Source organism: Ictalurus punctatus, chromosome 17 (genome assembly GCF_001660625.3).
Source record: "Ictalurus punctatus breed USDA103 chromosome 17, Coco_2.0, whole genome shotgun sequence".
Taxonomy (NCBI): domain Eukaryota; kingdom Metazoa; phylum Chordata; class Actinopteri; order Siluriformes; family Ictaluridae; genus Ictalurus; species Ictalurus punctatus.
Genome location: NC_030432.2, coordinates 6,123,410 through 6,136,060, shown reverse-complemented (window position 1 = coordinate 6,136,060; position 12,651 = coordinate 6,123,410). Strand labels below are relative to the sequence as shown.

Here is a 12,651-nt window from a genome sequence, read left to right as displayed (position 1 = left end):
TCAAATGTCTTTGTTTTTTATTGAGGCTTTTGTGTAATGACCCATCATCTAAATATCACCGTGGGACGTACACGCAGTTTAAAGAGAATAAGACCTTACGCCAGCTTATCGATCTCTGCTTGACGGAATTCCTACAAATTCATTTCTCCCTTCATTTCGATAAACAACGATTCTCATTCAAAGTCATTCTGGCTTCCCAAGCAATACTGTAAAAACACAAAGAATTCCACATGGAAGCAATTCCTCAACAGCACTTGATCATCTTGCACGGAGCACCAGGTCACCTAGTCTGCACACTGAGCAAACTGTGCCAGACGTTTGATTATTGTTTATGTGTGTCATATTCCTTTGATGGTACAATCATGTATTAAAAAATAAAAAATAAAAAAAAAAAAGAACATAATTCCACCAAAAGAAGGCCCAAGACTCAATCCATCTGATGTGACACGAGGCATCTGAGAACAATGTGGGCTGAGGTTTCTTGAGCTTAGTGAAGCGCACATGCTCATCAGATCAGTGAAGGACAGACTAGGTTCTGTGATGGTGGAGAATTTCTGTGTTTTTTTTTTCTCTTCCCCTTATTCATATAAAAGAAACTGAGAGAGCAAATCGTAGTAAATCTCTAGGTCATAGGTTACAGGTCATAGGTTCATGCGTAGATGCTCCGGCCGTTTCGCCATAACAGGGTACGCTTGCTGTTTGAACGCGCCCATGGCCGAGCCGCTGGGTTGTCTGATGGGTAGTGGAGCGGTGACTTCGGTGCTGGCCGAGATCTCCATTTGATCCGCAGTAGACACTTCCATAGCATGCTCAGATGGGGACTGAAGAGTGGAAGAGCCAGGCATGCCGGGACATCGAGGCCAGCAGTCGCCAGGAAACTTCACTGGACTGGAAGATAAGAAAACAATAAGATTAGAAAACACATAAAACAGCACTGCTGAATACCCAAGTCCAATTGGTCAGAAGGTGTTCGGTAGCAGAAGCTCTGACTGTAATGTAGGTTGCGAGGCAAATCCCGGGCTTTTGTATTAATTAGAGGTCAATCGATAGAGGATTAGTTGAGCAGTATCTGCCGATAACCGATTAATCAACCGATTGATTAGTTTTTAGATCTGGTAATGAATGAAATCATAACATTTAAAGTAAAATAATGCTGAATTTTTCTGCAACAATAAAGAATACTGGCCACACCTTGAAAACGTACTGTATTTTTTAAAATAAATATTAACTAAAATATTAGATTAAATATAAAGATTCGAGCTGAACCAAACAGTAACACTACAAAAAACAAATAAAAATAGAGACATCCAAAATAAATAAAAAATACTTCAAATAACAAAAGTTGTCTGTGATGGTTTTTATTTCACCTCTAGAGGCCGCTCTCGTACTGCAAAATGAAAGCGAACTCTTCTAAGCTCCCACGGTGGATGCAACCAGGGAAAAAACTAATCTGTGTGGATTTTCGCTGATAACTGATAGTTTCAACAATCGGTGCCGATTAAGCGGCAAAACTGATCAATCTGTTGACATCTAGCATTAATGTACCGGTTCTACGATGTTACAGTTACTATGATCAGCAATTTGGAACAGTCAGTTTTTAGTCTTCAGGACAGAGGACTCTGCAATTCCTCAGTACCACGACACATTAATTTCACAAGAGAGAAGGAAGAGAGGCTGGTGAGGCAACTGTTTATAGCTGATATAATGCAAGTGATAACAGGAACTAACTTCCACAACATACGACATCCTAAATAAAGTAAAAAAAAGTTGTCATCATTGGCAAATTGCTGTGGTACAAGAGGTATAAAACATCTGGACACGCTGTTATTGGAAAATAATCAACTTTGCACTGCTAACAGTAACGATGCATCGGACCGTATCTCACCACCCCGTGATTAACCGTTTCACTTCTCCAGCATGTCCAGTTGTGTTTCATTCCTTGAATATTTCATGTGTAGGCACTTGTGCAGCCAAACATGAGAACGGTCATGCTGCCAGCAAACCTCATATACAGTGGATATGAAAAGTCTACACACCCCAATTAAAATGGCAGGATTTTGTGATGTACAGTAGCAAACAAAATTTTCAACCCCCATTGTAAATCAGGTTTATTGTCAAATTGTACAGACTTTCAGCTGTTTGCAATGAACAAAACAAACAAAAGCTACTGAAACAGTTCAATACAATGAATGCTTCAAGTGGCTTCCCCAAATTCAACTGAAAATGCAACTTCTTATGCCATAATTCCAAAAGATATTTTTGTGCAAAAAAAAAAAAGCAAAAAAAAAAAGCACATCAACAGAAAACCATCCCCATGGTGAAGCATGGTGGTGGCAGCATCATGCTTTAGGGCTGCTTTACTTCGGCCAGAACTGGGGCTTTTATCAAGATGGAGGGAATCATGAATAGCTACAAATACAAGTCTGTTAGTAACCTGATGATGAAAAGGAATTTCACCTTTCAGCACGACAACATCCAAAAGCATACATCCAAATCAACAAAGGAATGACTTCAGCAAAGGATCATCAATGTTTTTGAATGGCCTAGCCAGAGTCCAGACCTGAATCTAAGAAAAATCTCTTGGTTTCATTTTTTTTTTACATCACAAAAACCTACCATTTTAACAGGGGTGTGTAGCCTTTTTAATATCCACTATACATAAATCTGCCTTGATAAAAACAAGATAATTTATAAAAACCAACCCAAGTATTATAACTAAAATTTGTGTCACTGTTTAATTAATCAACATGATAATCTCTTCCTGGGTAATACATAATACAAAACACACATCAACAATGCAAACCTACATGCAGCTATTAAACTCATTACCTCACTGGCGTTCTTGGGCTCCCTAAAAAGCGACGAGGTGATCGGATTTTTGGCTCAAATGAGAATTTCTCCTTCACGTTTTCCAACACAGATGGAGCTACATACGTAAAGCCCTAAAGAATTTAAAATACGAACATGTCCGAGGGGTTAAAGAAGGCAGTTTCTCATTACATTTACACGAACCAAAAATAAATAAATAAATAATAAAATGCAGCTTTACCAGGAAGACCTGATTTGCACTTTCGCTGAGTGTGGAGTCATCAGGACTATCTACAGGAGTCTGGCTAGTGAACTTCGAATCGAATTGGCTCACATCCTCAGCGGATTGCTATGAAAGCGAAAGCAGAGTTCATTTAAGATCGCATAGATGTATTTAACCCCTACTGTGCCAGCTGGCTGGCAAACAAACAAATGAAGGAACAAGAGCAGGCGAGAACTCACCAGGAAAGGCTTGAATGGTGGCTCTACTTTCCGTGCAAGAAGGTCTTCCCAGTTAATGTGACGGAAGAACGGATGGGACTAAGAAAATCAAAAAAGCCAACAAAATTTATTTCAACAGACAATATGAACAGAATAAACTTCACTAACATGAAAGAAGCGTTTACCAACCTGCACCTCTGTTGCATCTCCGGGTCCAGCTCCAAGACGAGATGAGGCCGTCCTTTTCAGCAGCTGGATAGGTTTAAAATGAAAAGATTATAATAATAATTATTAAATTTATTTTGCTTATTTTTTTATATAATATATATATATATATATATATATATATATATATATATATATATATATATATATATATATATATATATATATATATATATATATATATACACACACACACACATACACACACACACACACAGAGCTACGTAAGAGGAGAAGTTCCAGAGGAGAAAAAAGTATAATAAAATATCATCACAGTGTGTGTTGTCCTACCTTTTTAAGCAGGTCTCTGGCTTCTTGTGTGAGGTAGGGCGGGAGATTCAGCTTGCATTTAAGAATTTTGTCGATGGTTTTCTTCCGGTTTTCCCCAGTAAATGGTGGCTATAAAGGCAAAACAGTATCAGCCTCCACACACACACACCAAAAAAATGAATAAATAAATAAATAAAATAAAATCAACAAACTAATGTACTACATGATGAACTGGCTAGCAACCTATATTTCTGTTTTTCTCTAAACCCGACTAAATAAAAGTTCTTCACAGTTGGCCCCCAGTGGTTTAGATGGTGGCGGCTGGTTTCTCCCCCGCAGACTCTAACGGGACCTCATATCTAGGTTGGTACATCGAAATTTATTTGGGTAAGCGTTAATAGGTTTTGGCACAGCTGGATACGACTAAAGTGTAGAGTGTTTATGATGTGACTAATATCAATGTTGGGTATTCATTCACCTGAATGCTTTTAGATATCGGGCCCCAAAATCTGTACTGTTGTTGCCAAGGTATATGTGAACCAGTAAGAATAAAAGAGTAAAAGAAATCTCATTAGCTGATAGCCAGTTTGGCTCTTTATAAAATGACGTGCTTTTCTCGTTTTTGTGGCATTTTGCCTGTGCTTTCTGCTCACAGAATTAACGATGACAAATAATTTAACTCCATATGTTTCATGGCTAAAACGTCTTCTTTTATTTAACACACTGATGACGAATGTGCAATATGGAAATCTGTAGATATTTCTAGAAATTACATAATACATGAACGTGTCCATTTCTTGCTGGTGGATCAACTGGTTAAAACAAGCTCACTTGCATTAGAGTACATATACAGTATTGTGAAAAACTGTTTGCCCCATCCTGATTTCTTGTTTTTGTGTAGATCTCATACTAAATAGTTTCAGAAATTAAAACAAAATCTAAGATAAAACAAAGGAAACCCGAGTAAACACAAAATACAGTTTTCAAATGATTTTTTTGTTGTTGTTGTTTTTTGCTTCAATAAATAACAAAGTTCTCCAATACCAACTGGGCCTGTGTAAAATGTATTTGCTCCCATAGTTACCAATTCCCCAAATCTATGAAACTGCATTCATAATGGGGTTCAGCTGGACTAGACACAACCAGGTCTGATTACTGCAAACCCTGTTCAATCACATCAACACTTAAATAAAACTTTTTCAACAGCATGAAGTTGGTTAAAAGGTCTTACCCAGTAACACACTATACCAAGAAATGATGAGGAAGAAGGTGGTTGAAATCCATCAGTCTGGGAAGGGTTACAAAACTATTTCAAAGGCTCTGGGACTCCAAAGGATCACAGTGAGAGCCGTTATCTCCAAATGAAAAAACTTGACACTGTAGTGAACCTTCCCAGAAGTGTCCGACCTTCCAAAATTCCTCCAAGAGCACAGCAACAGCTCATCCAGTAAGTCACAAAAGAGCCAAGGACAACATCAAAGGAACTACAGGCCTCTCTTGCATCAATAAAGATCACTGTTCATGACTCCACTATCAGAAAGACACTGGGGGAAAATGGCTTCCATGGAAGAGAGGCGAGGTGAAAACCACTGCCAACCCAGAAGAACATTAAGGCTCATCTGAATTTTGTCAAAACACACCTTGATGATCCTCAAACCTTTAGGAAGAATCTTCTGTGGACTAATGAGTCGAAAGTGTAACATGACTCCTGTCTTCTAAACAGTTCCATCTGGCATAAACGGAACACAGAATTCCACAAAAAGAACATCATATCTACATGGTGGTGGAAGTGTGATGGTGTGGGGATGCTTTGCTGCTTCAGGGCCTGGACAACTTGCAATAATTGAAAGAAACATGAATTCTGCTCTCTGCCAGAAAATCCTGTGATCCAAAGCATAGAAGTAAGTCCTAGTCCTAGTCCTAGAAGTAAGTGAAAGACTTATCTCCAGTTATCAGAGGTGTTTGGTTGCAGTTATTGCTGCTAAAGGTGGCAGAACCAGAGTTTAGGTTTAAGGGGACAATTAGTTTTGGATAGGTGTTGGAACTTTTTTTTGTTTCAATAAAAAAATTAATGAAAACAGTAGTGTGTTTAATCAGGTTGCCTTTGTTTTATGTTGGATTTCGTTTGAAGATCTAAAACTATATTTAGTACGAGATATACACAAAAACAGAAGAAACCAGCACTGTATGGAACACATCAAAAGGTAACACCTATTTAACTAAACATGTGAAAATGACAGAAACTGCACTCACTGCCCCAGTTAACATGTCGTACGTCAGGGCTCCGAGACTCCACCAGTCGACAGCGCGATTGTGTCCATTTCTCGTCAGGATCTCTGGAGCCCTAATACAAAAGATAAAAATATTCAACTGCATTTCCATTATGATTCACAATCGGCTTGTGCTATATAACAAATGTTACCGTTCCCAATGCAATATTAAATCGCTACAATGTCCACTAACATACAGTCGAATTATATTACCAGTTGAACATAGTATGAGCCATCACACAAATACACACTTATAGAGCAGTCTTTTCCTCCCCAATAAAACATGAAATGAGCCATATAATAACCTGGATTTGATGTGTTCAGGAGTTTCGAACTCTCCAACATTAACAGATAGTTCAAGCCCCACCCCCTTTATCTCATGCTCTCAAATTACACAGTACACTCTCTGTCAAGGTAAATGGAGACTCGATCAACGGCTGCATTTACATGCACATGAAACTCAGTTTAAGGTCTATGCTCAGGTTGCAGCCATATTCTGAATACGGTGTTTATATGTGTACAGGCATTGGAATACTCCTGTATACACGTGTTGTAAGTTTGTCAGAGTTGCCATTCCTAAACACCGAGCCTACGGCTAAGCATCTGTTAGCAACCACGAATCCTTAAAAACTGAGCGTGTTTGTGTGTATATATAGATTATATTATATATCCATCCGTTCAGTGGATTTCCTGAATAAGATTGTAAAAAAATGTAAAAATGTACAAAAAAAAAAGTAAAAAAAAAAAGTTCAGATCATTTTGGCCAACTAAGAGAGCTCATCTGAGCTTTCTATATCTGAAAGTGAAGATCTTATATATTCCACGGGTGGGAATCAGAAGATTGGCGTCATCTGAATCGGGCAATCGGATTGCGGCGTTTACGTGACTCAATACTAAATAGGATATCGCCAAATTTTGATTAACATCAGAATATTAACGTGCATGTAAAGGCAGTCAATGTAGCTAACATTAGACAAGTACTGTATACATCAGTTAACTAGATTTTATTATAGATGCCACCGAAAGAGGAAAAAATAAAGAAGGAAGGAACATACTGACCCAAAAGGGATCAATTGTCAAATCTAACACTTCACAAATGATGTTAATGGTGATGATAATTAAAAAGTGATTAAATACACCGGTGTGTTTTTGACTAATACTCTCCTTCGCCGCTCACAGCATCGATAATACTACAGACTCACCTAAAATTCCACCATCCACACCTCCCATACACTCCTTTAAACTGAAATGCTCATTTTCCTTTTTTCTTTTAAAAGGACATCGAGTCTGGACAATTAAATCGTTTATCATAATATTTTGCAAGGGGGAAATTTATTATTTTTTTTTTAAATCAACATCACACAAGCCCAAACGACAACATGGAAGCTTAAAAGGAGGTGCAGAGATGCTTCATAACGGATGGATCCCTTCACAGGTTCACGAACGTGAAGCTCACACGTGTGACGAAACGACTTACATGTACTCAATAGTGCCGCAGAACGTGTGTGTGACTGTCCCGTCATGAATGGATTCCTTGCACAGTCCAAAGTCAGTCAATTTCACGTGGCCTTTCCAAGACAAAGACAAAAACACACTTAATAAACTGCGAGCACAAAAAAACGACACACTTTCAATACAATGCAACAAAACTCCAAACTCTTCAAGCGATTTTTCAGTAGCGTAAAATGAAACATGTCTAAAGCTAAACTCTGAGCCAACCCTGGCTCTGTTTCACAACTTCGCCTTACACTTCACACATGAAACATTGCTACAGTAATCTTCTTAGAATTTATGACGACATGCATCAGTTTTACCTTGGCTATTGAGCATGATGTTTTCAGGTTTAAGGTCTCTGTAGATGATGCCCTTTTGATGCAGGTGGCCGAGGGCCATCGAAATTTCTGCCAAGTAAAAGCTGCAAGTAAAAAGCCTCCAGGATCATTCTGGTGATTTTATTTCATTTTGGCCAATCAAGAGAGCTCATCTGAGCTTTCTATGTCTGAAAGTGAAGATCTTATATAATATCATAACAGTATATCATAACAAAGAGCACAACAATATTGTAAAGTCACTGATTAGTCGAAACATTATTTTACTCTTCTTCCATCGACTACTGTATAGGGAAAGTCCTAAAATTAGGCAAATTTGCTGAAAAGGTGATACTCGGGAAGGAAAACTTAAGCTTAATCCTTACCAGGCAGTGTCTTCCATGAAAATGCCCTCCCTTTCTAGCTGCATGAAAAGTTCCCCACCTGGAAATGACAACAGATACTGATGTTAAACTGAGGTGGGGGGGGTGGGGTCCAGTATGAATATGTCAGCCTTAAGGTTATCTATAAGCTAGGGTGCTCCAAAACAATGAGAAAATTCCACTTAGAAGATGTAAATGGTAAACTGTCTGCACTTATATAGTGCTTTTTAACCTTAGTGTTTCTACAAAGAGCTTTACACAGTTTCTCATTCACACACACACACACACCAATGGCAGCAGACCTACATGGAGACACATGAGGCGGGAATCGAATCGCCAAGCCTACAACTCGTGGACAACCCGCTCTACCACCTGAGCCACAGCCGCCCCAATATATATTTACAGTCTCGCTCTACCACTGATACGGATCAGCGATTTCGATGACATCATTATGCACTTCAGCTTCTCTGTCCAATCAAATGCTCTCTAGAATCTGAAGTGTCCCACCCCCAACGGTTATAAATTTCAGTGGTAAGTCTCAGTGGAAATTACATCAAGACATCGAATAGCGCATCACGTTCCAAGGCACTTTACAGGGACTTTAAGAAGTCCATATCAAACACACAAGAATGACAAAATCCCCAACGGCTAATTTGTTTCTGATGCCAATCAGAAGTACTGTTAAAAGGTCTCGTTAACCAACAAACATCACAGAGAAAGACAATTTCGTGCGATTGCAATTTCGCAAAGTTCAAAAGTTGCATCACAAAAAATTTTTTTTAAATAAAACACACAACAAAACCACACATTTTTGGCCGCAACAATCACAAAAGAAACTCTGCGAGATCCTGTATGGGCTGTTGGAAATATATGGTTGATTAACCAACATACACACATTAGTAAATCAGAGTTTCCAAAACATTTTTTTTTGTTTAGGTTGGCGTTTAAAAACTTTACTAAATGATCGATAAATAAACATTTTGTATCGTCACGTCCTGGAGTCAGTCTGTGAGGTGCACGAGAGACACGAGCACGTCATGTTGAGGCCGTAGGACGTCAAATCAATAAACGAATTCGATACCCGGCGTACCCAAAATATCTGTGAAACCGCCAAATTATTCGCTGAGGCTGGTGATGATACGCAATGGAAAAATTTCAATATCCATTGTAGCCAAAATCCGTGTAATACTGCTAACACCCACTACTACCCCTGTGCCGTGTGACCTTCTGTATGCTGCATGAACACAAGTGATGCAACCGCTCCAGCTCGCAATGAAAAGCAGGCATTCACAGACGGAGCTCCAGCGCTCGCGGAAGACGCAGGACGGACGTAGACGCATCCGGAAATGACCAACACAACCAGAGAGTAAAGTGTTTCTTAGAATGCCGATGTAGCTTGATTTGACTGACCACTCAGGTATTCGAGGATGAGATAAAGCTTGCCGCCGGTCTGAAAGGCATAAATGAGGTCAACGATAAAAGGATGCTTCACTTCCTCCAAGATGTTGCGCTCAGCCTTGGTGTGGGCCGTGTCCTTGGCGTTGCGGACGATCATGGCCTGGAAAGTCACAAGGGGGACAAAAAATAAAAAATAAAAAAAAAATAATAATGTAAATGACATTTTTGCCCCAAAGTAAAAACACTGCTTCATATTAATTTGTGGTGATGCGGCCTGAGGAGACGTTTAACGTGAGGCAAACCTTTTTCAAGACTTTCATAGCAAATATTTTTCCTGACCCGGCACCGGCTACCTTCCGGACCTGGAATACCTATAACAAAATTAAGGCGCGTTTAAGTTTGATTCAAAGATTGTTGAATTATTTACTTTTTTTTAATAGACAATCCTTATCGATGCGTACCTTTCCGTAGCCGCCTTTCCCCAAAACTCGCAGCAGCTCAAAGCATTCAGGACGTATGCTCTCGGTGCCTTGATTCACACTGTCCTCCGAGATCTCAATCTTCTCACAGTCGTCCATGTTACTGTCATGAGGTGAAGCCGGATAATACAGACAGCATTTTTACTTTTGGTGTCATGTCTCAGTATTTAACCAGTAAGTATTTAACCAGCGAAATCTGCAGCTAATGGGTTTTAAACATCGTGTCATGACGTGCCCAGATAGAGATAAAGATCTGACAGTCTGACTGAGCAAACAGAACGGAGCAGTTAGAGGAACGATTTGCTTTAAAAGAAATTCATTCATTAAAAAAAAAAAAAAAAAAATCATAAAAGAAACAATACTCACAATTCAAAGCCACTGCGCTGATCCATGAGGTCGTTAATCTGCACCTTGAGGAAGAACACAGTAAATGAGCTTCATTGCTCCACTATAAATAACACACGTGCATTCCGGCGAGGTCCGTTAAGCACCACGCTACTGTGTACACTCAGGGACAGTTGAGTTAAGGCTTGTTTTATATGTGAGTAAAATAGATGATGTTATAATCACCTCCAAATCACTTAAAAACATTATTGTACATTAATGCAAACTTCTATAGTTCTCTCTGGACTATTAATCATTCTCATAAAATAAAATGAATAAATAAATAGACAGAGAGAGACAGACAGCGACAGAGAGACAGCCAGCGACAGAGAGAGAGAGAGACAGACAGCGACAGCCAGCGACAGAGAGAGAGAGAGAGAGAGACAGACAGCGACAGAGAGAGAGAGAGAGAGAGAGACAGACAGCGACAGAGAGAGAGAGAGAGAGAGACAGACAGCGACAGAGAGAGAGAGAGAGAGAGAGACAGACAGCGACAGAGAGAGAGAGAGAGAGAGAGACAGACAGCGACAGAGAGAGAGAGAGAGAGAGAGAGACAGACAGCGACAGAGAGAGACAGACAGCGACAGAGAGAGACAGACAGCGACAGAGAGAGACAGACAGCGACAGAGAGAGAGAGACAGACAGCGACAGAGAGAGAGAGACAGACAGCGACAGAGAGAGAGAGACAGACAGCGACAGAGAGAGAGAGACAGACAGCGACAGAGAGAGAGAGACAGACAGCGACAGAGAGAGAGAGACAGACAGCGACAGAGAGAGAGAGACAGACAGCGACAGAGAGAGAGAGACAGACAGCGACAGAGAGAAAGAGAGACAGACAGCGACAGAGAGAAAGAGAGACAGACAGCGACAGAGAGAAAGAGAGACAGACAGCGACAGAGACAGAGGGACAGACGGCAACAGAGACAGAGGGACAGACAGCAACAGAGAGAGAGGGACAGAGTCAGAGAGGGACAGAGTCAGAGAGGGACAGAGTCAGAGAGGGACAGAGTCAGAGAGGGACAGAGAGACAGACAGTGAGAAACAGACAGCGACAGTGAGAGAGAGAGACGCACAGACAGCGACAGACAGACAGAGTCAGAGAGAGACAAACAGAGACAGAGTCAGAGAGACACAGAGAGACACACACAAAGAGAGACACAGAGAGAGACACAGAGAGACAGTAAAGAATCTGGACATGAATATAATGTATAATGCATCATGAAGCTGGCGGCTGTGTCTGATTTACATGAACTTTGTACAAGTCTCTTTACATGCAGAATAATACAGATATATTGATATACCTTATTCACTTAGTCCTAAATACAGCTCCGTTTCCTTTATGTGTGCACTACATACAGCAGGAAATAAAGGCTTCTGCGCCCTCCGTAGTGTACTATGTAGTGTGCATGTCCATAACTGGGGACTGATCAAACGGGCCGCTATACAGGTGGCAGTTAGGTGGCTAAGCTACGCTACTGTAGCAGCCCTCATCACGGCACACCTATAATTAGCCTGATATACTTAACATGTCTCTGACAGGAACTGTGAGGGACACGAAACTATTTATTCGTCGGTAATTATACATAATTAAATCTATAAAACATGATTCTTTATAGTCGAGACGTTACTAGCTAAGAATTTACGCTACACGTTAGCACATAGCATCTCAGCTGTTTTCGCCCAGGCTTTGCGGTTATGCGTTTATTTGTATTCCCACCCGTATTCCAGAGATAGCCCCGCCCACTGTGCTGTGATTGGCCGACGTAGATCAGACTCAGCGGGATTCCAGAGGCGACGCGGAAGTACTGGCCAATCACAACACAATCGTTACCCCCGCAAAACGGGTATTCAGTTGCACTGACAAACCCAGTTGAGGCCTAACATCTCTGCCTCTCGGCATTTAAGGAAAGCAGGCCTACATTAGCGAGCATGCTAACCGCCCAGCTGGCAGGGCTGGAACAAGCGTGCAAAATATGAGGAGGAAAGGGACTTACCTCCTCGAGCTCGTCGTCGGAGACATTTTCCTCGGGCTGATCCAGATCAATATCGAAGACACCGGCCATGGTTTATTTCAGCGCGTTTAATCCGCTTCCAGCGTGAGAGAAGAGGTTGTGCTTCCCGCCTCATGGACGCGAACACACCGTCGCCATGACCAGCTAGGATTTGCGCATGCGCAGTGCGGCGC

At 40.6% G+C, this 12,651-nt stretch overlaps 1 protein-coding gene across 1 annotated transcript; it reads right to left on the bottom strand.

Moving 5' to 3' along the window:
• On the bottom strand, positions 1-12,651 carry rps6kb1b (ribosomal protein S6 kinase b, polypeptide 1b). The gene is made up of 15 exons (XM_017491469.3): positions 12,461-12,651; positions 10,449-10,492; positions 10,065-10,185; positions 9,906-9,974; positions 9,616-9,763; positions 8,209-8,266; positions 7,829-7,929; positions 7,492-7,582; positions 5,998-6,088; positions 3,766-3,873; positions 3,439-3,501; positions 3,271-3,348; positions 3,050-3,157; positions 2,830-2,942; positions 1-888 (listed from the first exon to the last, which is right to left on the bottom strand). The coding sequence occupies exons 1-15, from the start codon at positions 12,527-12,529 to the stop codon at positions 642-644; spliced, it is 1,509 nt and encodes a 502-aa protein (XP_017346958.1). The 5' UTR covers positions 12,530-12,651; the 3' UTR covers positions 1-641.